Consider the following 9,896-nt stretch of genomic DNA (forward strand, 5'->3'; position numbering starts at 1 on the left):
AAGCTACACAGCATCTCCTTGCTTGTCATTTCTTTTCTAGGCTCCTTTCAGGAGGGTGGAAGGATTACTCTGAGGTAGATAGGAAGCTGGTTGGATGCTGACAGTTCTGAAAGCTTTCCTCATTACAGATGACAATCACCCGTTATCATCATCATCATCATGCTGATAATTGAGTGTTTTGTAGGCAGAGGTGCTATTTTCTGAAATTCTGAGAAATCCTCTGAACTATGAGATAAGGGTGACAGTGAATGAGGGCATTTGGTGGTGGCGGTCATGATTATAGCATCTCGAAACACCATTACAGTGCACTGGGCTTATTTCCCCATTAAATGGATTTGATCCTATGCACTTGCTTCCTCATCAAGTGGCATCAGATGGGTGGTTTTCAAATGAGAAAGCCAGAATCAGCCAGTTGGGACCTCGAGAGCTGCCTCCTGATGAGGGACGTGGCTGCCGTAGCCTTATTGCAATGCACAAACCTTCCTCATGGGCAAAGAGCCATTCCCAGAAAAGCTGATAGACATAAACAGCCACGCTATTTGTTGCTGTTTTCTCAGCCTGGAAGTCAGCAGTGAAACCCCTCGTTCGCCTTTGTCCTGCATCCCTGGCAGGGATGCCCCGAGGCACAGGGAGGGTATCAGTGTGCCAAAGCCCCCAGCGACTCCCAGCTTCACGGAGCCTAACCATAAACCCTCTCTTTGCTCTGCAGGTGATTACTTTGGCATCCTGATGGAGGCAAAAGTGACCAGCTTCCCCTTCAGCGTCCTGGATAATCCCATGTACTGGGGCAGCACAGCCGTCTACCTGGGCTGGTCCCTCATGTGAGTATGTGCCCCTGCAAACAGCACCGGTTGTAGGCCATGTGTGGGGTCTGTGCTTGGCAGGGCATAAGGAGCCTGGCTGCTTCAGGAGCCAAAGAAACTCTTGGTGATGGCAGTCAGCAAAAAAAAAAAAATGGCAGGGAAAGCGCAACGTGCCCTGACTTCTCGCTTCCTGACTATTTTTGTACAGGCAAAAGTTTCTGCTGTCGTAAAAGATTTGCAGCATTAATTGTAGAAAAAATAAATAACGGCCAAGTGCTGGGGAGAGGATGCATCAGCAAATGCTCTGCAGCTGAATGAGGTCCTTGGCAGGCTCTGCACGTGGAAAAATCAACAGTCAGGGCCAAATTCATGCCGGGTGTCACTCGGCAGGGGCAGGGCACTGATAGTGAGGATCAGTGTGACCCTGTAATTACCTCTGGAAAAAGCAAAACAAGCCAACACACCCTTTCCCCCACTGCACGGTGATAACGCTTCCGAAACACTCCTCATGTGATACAACACAGCTTAATAGCCTCCTTACGAGGAAATGAATAGGCTGTAATTTAGCAGCAAATGAGCAATATACTCTAGTCTGTGTAACAAGTTTTATGTGGTTTTCATTTAATATCACATTTTATTTATTTGCCCAGGAGAAAAAAACCTGGCTGTGTTACACTGGGAGCCCATAGAGCCTTTATCACTAGATATTTCACACTGGTGCTCCTGAGCATGACCGCCTCTCTTCTACTTCAGTGGAAAAAATGAAGTGCTTTGCCACTTTCTGGTCACCTTTTCAGCCACGTGAGCAGCGCTTTCTAGCCCCTGGTAATAAGTAAAGCTGATGGTTTCTCTCCTGTCTCCACTGAGCCTTGCTGCTGTTCATTCTGCACTTGAAATCTACCCTCCGATGCTGTCAGGGCTGGCTGCACGAGGCCATTTGCCTTCCTGGCAGACCCACGGCACTAGATTGGGTCCAAACCCAGGGAAATGGTGCACAAGAGCTGGGGTGAGCTTTCTGCTGGGCCGTGGCAGTGCTGGGCAGGAGAGCAAGCCATGGGGGTCAGCAGCAGCGCGATGGCAGCGTGGATATTGCTCGGGGGAGTGGGGCAGAGCTGGGGCAGGGTGAGCCCCCCATACTGCGCCATGCCTGCTGGCACCATCATGCCCACAACAGCACAAAATGAGGAATTTGACCAGGAGGAATTATAAGGAAAGTTTTATTTAAGATCAGCATCAAACTATTTCCTGGAACCTTTGCAGAAGCACTTGATCCCTCCTGACGTGTTTCTGTTGTAGAAATCCCTTCTTCAGCCCTGCAAGAGAGCAGCCTCTCATTGGGTGCATGTTGCCTGGTGTTCCACCACAGTCCTGGGAAGAAGCATCTCAAAGGGGCTCGAGACAACAGCGTGATTGCCTCCTTTTTCTCATCAAAAGGCTGCCACCATAAAGGGCAGCGAAGCATGACAAATAATTGCTGTTAACAAATTGCTGGAGCTGTGCAAAGTGGCACCAGGACACCACCGGCCTGCCCTGGGGAAGTCCTGCACAACCCTTCATGTGGTGATTTTGACCATTTCTCTTCCCTGAGATCTCAGCTCAGGTTGCTGAGATTTTTTTGGGGAGTCCCAGGTCTCTTCTGAGGCCGCAGAAGATGTTAGGTGTCTCCCCTCAGAGGCCAGAACTAATGTCCGGGCTCCGTAGCAGTGGGAGGGATGCTGGAGGAATGTGTTTGCCGTCTAGTTTTGGACAGACCTGAAACGTGGAGCATATCTGTCCTCCCTCAGTGATGTATCACGCTCCATATTGTGGCATCAGAGCCCAAAGGATTGATTCATTTTCATCTGTAAGGGCACGTACCACGTAACGTAAGCGAGCCTGGCAGCACACCAGACAGCCTGCCTTCCGACTCCACTCCAACCTTAAAAGCGTTGCGTGGGGCGAGAGCTGCTGTTTTCTCCCTTGAGGATATTGCAGCTATCCCCAGCTCAACTAACAGCGGCTCTGCAGCCAAAAACACATCTGCCAAATACACTGGAGAAGGCACCTCTGCCGATGACCACGAAAACAGGAGCTTCAGGAGGAAAGGGCAAAGCGGGTGTTCCACGTCCAACACCGGGACCAGCAAGGCCAGTGGGGAAGGACGTGAACCCACACTATTGCTCTTGCAGACAACCCACAACCCCAGGGACCTGCAGCAAGGGTTGGGGATGGACAGACTTCCTCCCCCAAAAAAAGTCCAACCAAACCCGTGAAGCCTTCCCAGCTGACTCCTTGTCAACCTTGCTACAACACGAACCATTGCCCAATAAGTAGGTTGAGCTTGCAAGAGAAGAGAAACAATTCACCCCAGTGCTTCTCATCACCCGTGTTGAGCAGCCTCGATTCTCCCAAAAGACAAATGGAGCATTAGCTGTTTGGGGACAGCTTTGTGTATCTCTGGTAGGGAAGTGTTTTAGCTCATGGCAACAGGCTGTGTAAATCAGAGCTGGAGCCGCAGCCAAATGATGCAATTAGAGGTCTTGCTGTCAACAAACAATCATGCAAATTTGTTCTCTCTGATACGAATCAAGGAGGAGACATGACTAAGCATGTAATAGCAGGAGGTTGGGAGAGGAAGAAGTTGCCCAATGCTTCCTAATGAGGGAAAAACTTCTTGCAAAATGGAAACAGTGAAAAGGTGAAGATTTCTGTGCGTCTCTCCAGGAACTCTCCAGGCAGCACCTAATGGCAGGTCCAGTACAAGATTTAGGTAGCTTGGTTTCTCTCCTGAAGGTGTGTTTTCCTGACAGGACTAGTCCCCTTGCACAAGGCTTGCAGGATATTTATCCTCACCACGGACCAACAAAGTACTTATTTTTTTTTTTGCTGACAGCCAGCTCTTGCCCCCCTCAGAGCTGAGCTGTGACCAGCAATTAAAGGCAATCAGCAGTGTGCTGATTAAAGGCAACACTTGCAGCCATTTGCTGGAGGTGTAGGTTGCAGAAAGGGTGTTTTGGGGGGGCTGGTGCCTGTGGTGAGCCAGACGCAGCCATGTTCCACACTGGGGAGATGGGGCCAGGACCACGTGGGTGCTGGGTTAGCAAGTGGGGAATGGCTGCTGGCGTGGCCGCTGTCACCTGGGGGAATTTGCACACCATGGGATGGTCTCAGCCCCTGGTTTGGGGACTGTAACCCAGCTGCTGGAATCCTGGCGCCGTAGCAAAGCCCCTGCTGCGTTCGCTGGTGTCTACCTCAGACACTTTCAAGCCAAGCATCCAAGATGTGGCCCCACGTGGGTGGTGCAGGTTTGTTGCCTACATTGACCTCTCTCTTTAGAGCAGGAGGTGATGGGGATTTTTTGGTCCCAATTCTTTGGCCTTGGTGCTAAAAGGAACAGCCGCTCCCGTTGCATCCGCAGCCCTCGAGCACCTCTGCTCATAACCAGACAGAGCAGCGTGGTGGGTGGCGTCAGTCCCCCGTGCTGTGCCTGGTGACCACCTGAAGGATACCATTCAGCTGGGCCCTGGGAGGTGATAGAACGTGTTCCTAAGACATCTTGAAATGGGTTTAAACGTGAACTGAGCCCCCAGCACCCCACGCACCCAGCCCTGACCTGGCACCTGCCCCAGCACCCTTCACAGACCCTTCAATCGCTTTCCATCCCCAGCCCTGCGATGGCTCAGCCACCATGTCGATCTATACGGTACCATACGCTGCTCCGTCTGCCAGGTGTCTCCTGCACCCTGGGTGGCCCATCTTTCTGTGCACATCAGGCATTTCCCTTATAGCGCGCTGGCTCGGAGCCACAGCCGTATGCAAGCAGCTGCTCAGCTATTAAACAGCCTTATAATCTCAGGACTTAGCATCAAAGCAGAAGCTCTTTTAGCAGAGACGTGCAGGGATCAGACTTAAAAGAAGTCGCCGAAGTAGGCTGGGGAAGAGTCTTTGCCAAGTAACATCTGTCTAAGACAGTTAACATTAAGTACAAAAAACCCCAACCCTTTTGTTCGCTTCTGTTTAATGAGCAAGAGAGTACTCTCATGGAGCCTAGCGTCTCATTTCACTTTCTAAACCAGGTCTTGCATAAGCCCATGTACTTACCTGATCTTTTCCTTCTCTTTCAAAACAGGCATGCAAGCCCAGCTGGCCTTTTGCTGACAGCAGTAGTGGCAATTTCCTACACAATTGCGATGCTGTATGAAGGGTGAGTAGCTTTGCAAAACTGGAGAGCTTCTAATTATTTCCACCAGCTTTAACTCCCAAGGTTTCGGGGAAGTGCAGAAGTAGAGATGTTTTTTTTCCAGTTAATCCAGCAGGGAAGAAGGAAAACAGCAGATTGTTTTTCAATTGTTTTGATAATGGGCAGATTCCGCTCTGAAACTATTTGCTGAGTTCTAGGAACATTTATGCATGTGTTTATTTTTATCAAAATGAGATCTTTTTTTCTTTTGGTTGCCTGATTCTGTCTATACGAGAACAATAAGGAAGGCGGTGAGAGGACTTATTGTGTCATCTGAAGAGACCCTGCAAGAAGAGCTTGCATTTTATAGCTCCTTGGATGGGCATCTGGTATATTTTGCACCACAATAGCCCAGCAGCCCAGGACAGGGCAGCCCAGAATTACTCCTAGAAGCAGCAGTTCTGCTTCAGCAGTGACAGGTCTTTTTTGTTTGCAAGGAAGGAGGGGATGCAAAGAGAGCCAAGGCCAGTCTGCATTCAGGGAGAGTCCGAGCATGTACTGAGCCTCGTCTTGCTCAGCGCAGGAGCGGCTTGGAGCTGCTCCATGGTCCAGAGAACTGAGCCGAGGATTGCCGTGGCACAGGAATAGTCAGGCTGTACCAGCCTGTGATGGGGCCCAGAGGAGAGCACGCAGTAGTCTTGATTTTAATTGTTCCCTCCGTTTGCCCCTCTCTCCCAAATTCCCATCCTCCCAACCACAGGCCTTTCACAGAGGAAATATATCGGCAGAAACAGAAGGGAGTGAAGAACCAGTAGCAACAGGTACGTTTGCCGATTGGCGTTTCAGCAAGAGGGGCTGCTTTGCTGGACTCCCCCACCTATGAGCACGTTAGATGGGGACGGGAGCACCACCTGCCCTCCCACTGTGCCCCTGCCCAGTCCTGCCTTCCCCGGCTCCACCAGAGCCCTTCCTGTGCTTCTCCAGGGATTTGAGCTTCAAACCTCTGTAAAAACCCAAGCGGGAAGGCTTTGCACAGCGGCGGTTGTGTCCGCCTCTTGGCACCCGACCAGCAACCCCCAAATTGTTTTGATTATATACTTGAGAGTCAATGCGAGGGAAAATTGCCGGGGAGCTCCGAGGCTCCAGGCTTAGTCTAAATCAGGCAGAAAAAAGCAGCTATCGGCCATGGCAGGTGCTCCAGCAAGCAGCAGGGATGGTGCAAGAGGGGTTGCGTGCCCAACCGCCCCGCAGGGAAATCAGCATCCCTGCTCCAAGCTGCTCCATGCCTGAGCCGAGAGCACTCCCGCCCATGGACTTGCTCTGGCTCACCCCAGAAACTCAGCCCAGGCTTGCTTTTTGGGGCCAAAGGTTTCTGCAAAAGCAGAAGTTCCTGCCCAGGCTCCTTTCCCTGGAGCTAAATGCCCCCCTGGAAGCCCCCGGTGCATCTGCGCGCTGGCAGTACAAGAGGCTGGACAAGCACACGGCACTGCTGAGGTTTTGGCAGCCCAGTAGCCTCTGCCAGCAAAGATGCTGTAGCACCAGTGAGGTCCCTAACAGACTCTCGTCTCTTTGCCTTTTGCAAAGCAGTGTCTCGGATACCTCGGCACAACATGCCTCTACGGTTCCAACGCTGTCCGATTTGCCCATTTTCCTATTGAGATGTATCCTAGTAATTAGCCCAGCAACCCTTAATGAGCCAACTGAGCACCCTGCAGTATTGGAAGTGATCAGAGGAACAGCCTGAGCACGGCGGCACCTCCTTGCTGTAGCCCACAGGAGCTGGAGGTCCCTGTCCTTAGGTCCTTGTCCCCATGGCCGGGTCACTGTGGCTCTTGCCACAAAGGTGACGCTCTCCTGGGAGCCGCATGGTGCGGGAGCTCCCGACCTCTCCTCCCACACCAGTTATTGAAGATCTGCAGGGGAAAAAGCACCCCAGCTCCAGCCCCGGACTGGAGGGCGAGCAGAATAATGATGGAGACACTGGGGGCCTTTTGTAAGCGAGCTCTGAGCACAGGGAAGCACCAGCTTCGGCTGATGCTGAAGATCTTCTGAAGATGCTGCCAAAGAGCCAGAGGAAGCAAACAAAAGCTTGGCTGGAGCAACAGAGAGGGCTCGGAAGCCCCTGGGGTGTTCAAACATGGCTTGGGAAGGAAGAGGGGAAACTGCTGCAAATTCAGCAACAAAACCTGCCATAAACCCAGCAACAAACCTCATCTTTTCTGGGAGAGGGAAACCGCCCCGTCCAGAGCTGCGGTTTCCCACCGGCTCAGAGCCCTGTAGCATCTCCGCACAATTTGCAAAGGCTCCAAAAAAAGGTGACTGAAAAGCACATAGACCTAAGCCACTGCCCGAGGGGGATGGAGGGATGGCAACCATCCCGTGGGGAAGCCCCAGCATGGAGAAGACCAAGGGGAAGAGTCAGTCCCCATCCATACCCTGCAGATATCCCACCCCTGGCCGTGTCAGTGCCCTGGTCCCCTCCACAGCCACCCAGCCCTTCATTTTCCCCAGGGCCCACGTGAGGGTCCTGCCTGCCTTCCCCACAGCCAGTGCCTTCCAGCTATTTTTCACTGCCTTGCAGGGGCGGTGGGTGGGAGGGAGGGAAAAGGCTGCTTCTGCCTTCTGCACTGTGTAGCAGCCAGGTACAGATCTGCCTCTCCGCCCCTGCCACCAGCCTCAGCGAGTCCCGAAGAGCTTGGTGCTGGATCCTGCCCTGAACGGGAAGATCCCAGAGATGATGCTCCAGGCCCAGGCTCAATGTTTACAGATTCCCAGAACAGTTTGAGAAATAAGCTGTAAATGACATTAAAAAAGCTGCGTAAAGCCCCCGGCAGCGGCGCTGGAGGAGGGAGCTGAGCTGCTGCCGGCTCCCACACAGGCACTGGGATGCGGTGCCGCGTGTCAGCATCGTGTCGTCCCCTCTGCAGAGGGTCCTCCCTTTTCTCAGCGTCGCCTCTGTGAAACGGTCTGATTTCCTTTTGCTTTCGCATGTTGTAATTCACCCTTTGGGCATTGCTCAGCAGGAATTAAAAGTGTTGGTTTCTTTTCGGTCCGGCCTCTGTTTCCTTCGGCTGGGCTCACGGACGCCGTGTTTCAGTTTCACCACTTCAGCACCATTACGCGAGGGTGTTTTTTTACCACCGTCTCAATGACCTTCCTCTTAAAGACCTGGGCGTAGTATTTTATTTTTAGATAAGCCTCCACATCCCCTTCACAGTTAATGTTTATAGACGGAGGCTAAAACAGCCCAGTACCCATAGCAACCAGTAAGGAGAGGATACATTGCATTGTTCAGACAATTTGACATTATGTCAGAGTTGCCAGTCCTGGCTCAAAGTCTCTGATGTAAATAAATTCAGATTTGTTGATAGGTGAAATCAATATTTACCAGAGACACGTGCTTGTTTGGGAAGGACTACTCTTAACGAGAATGCAGCAAGGGCTGTATTCGTGCTGTCTCATTCCCAGCCTGGGGATCATGTACACCTTTCCCTGTCCCTGTTGTGAGGTTGGGGGCAGCCCCACTTGTACCATTCCCGTTCCCCGCCAGGATCAGCCCCCCCAGATGGGTGTCTGTCACCGTAAACCCCAGTGACGGAGCTGCTTCCCCTCCCATGCCCACAGCATCCCAAAGGCACAGGGGTTTGGTGCTGCACTGGGACCAGCTTCATGGACTTCACAGAACCACAGAATCCCAGGTTGGAAGGGACCCCAGGGATCATTTAGTCCAACCTTTCTAGGAAGAGCACAGCCTAGACAAGATGGCCCAGCGCCCTGCCCAGGCGACTCTTGAAGGTGCCCAACGTGGCCAAGCCAACCCCTTCCCTGGGGAGATCATTCCAGTGGTTGACTTCTTCCACCTTGATCCACCATTTCAAACTCAACCCTTCCCACTTCCCAGGCACTCCGTGTCAGCTTTGCATTGCACAAGGGTTTTCTTGTGGGGCTATGCCAGATATATCCCCGTTTTTAGTAGCTCTTCCCACAGCAGCCAGCATGGATTAATATGTCACTGCGTTCGCAGAACTGCTTCTGGCTGCCATAAAGCTGGAGTTTGATGTTTCAGAGGCATCTGCTCTGTTCCCTAAACCACAGCGGGCGCTGGAAGGTGATGTTCAAGCCCATCTCGTGGGGTCCAAGCCTACCTTTCTCCCTCGGGGGGTTGGCCAGCGGTGCTGTGCCGCTCACCGGCGCTGCAGGGAGGAAAACACAGGTCGTTATTTTTATTGTTTTATAGTATTTAACAGTGAGGGATTAAGGGACTCTCCCTCCCTGGTTTTAAGGAAAAAACTTGATTCCTCTCCAATTACCTCATATTTCTAAGAATTTGTCAATACAGAGGGTGGGGAGCACGAAGCATTGGTGGTGTCAGAGCTATTTCCCCCCTTCCCATTTCCAGGGCCAGTGCCTGGCTGCAGCTGGGCCATATCCTGCACTGATGCAGGGATGGACCCCGCGGCCTCCAGGCCAGGACATGAGACTGCTGCTGTTTCCAAAGAAGAGACCTGCACTGTCAGACCGCCAGGACGAGCCGGCTGCAGACCTGGCACCGTGCCGGCACAGGCGGGTGCATCCCTCCAGCTCCCGGGGTAGCACCTAGCACCAAGCGGGGTCCCTGCATCCTGCCGGCTCCTGGGGAAGTACGGAGCACCAAACGGGGCCCCTGGAAATGTGGTCACAGGTCCGTTTTCGTAACTTCATGGCTTCAAAATCCACTGCGGGGCTTGCTCGGCCCATATGAGCTTGGCAGAGGGGTTGTTTGCAGCCTTGGGAAACTCTGCACGTGAGGCTGTGTGCAGATGCCGCAGATAGCGTTTCCCATGATGTTCAGGACATTTCTCCAGAGCAAACACCGGGAAAGGAGAAACTAGTTAAATCACAACTCCTGCCTGGCAGGGATGGCCGGGTCACCAAGTCCATCGCATCGCGCTGCC

The 9,896-nt window shown here is 52.5% G+C and overlaps 1 protein-coding gene across 3 annotated transcripts in view; it reads left to right on the plus strand.

Moving 5' to 3' along the window:
• Positions 1–8,010, plus strand: part of PEMT (phosphatidylethanolamine N-methyltransferase) — a 45,008-nt gene extending 36,998 nt beyond the window's left edge. For all 3 annotated transcript variants that reach the window (XM_075104765.1, XM_075104763.1, XM_075104764.1), the window contains 4 exons: positions 710–821; positions 4,912–4,986; positions 5,723–5,783; positions 6,550–8,010. In XM_075104765.1, the coding sequence (XP_074960866.1) occupies positions 710–821; positions 4,912–4,986; positions 5,723–5,777 (242 nt within the window). In that variant the 3' untranslated portion in view covers positions 5,778–5,783; positions 6,550–8,010. The remainder of the gene's footprint in view (positions 1–709; positions 822–4,911; positions 4,987–5,722; positions 5,784–6,549) is intronic.
• The last annotated feature ends 1,886 nt before the right edge of the window (positions 8,011–9,896 follow it).

This window comes from Phalacrocorax aristotelis, chromosome 10, assembly GCF_949628215.1.
Source record: "Phalacrocorax aristotelis chromosome 10, bGulAri2.1, whole genome shotgun sequence".
In the NCBI taxonomy this organism is placed as follows: Eukaryota; Metazoa; Chordata; class Aves; order Suliformes; family Phalacrocoracidae; genus Phalacrocorax; species Phalacrocorax aristotelis.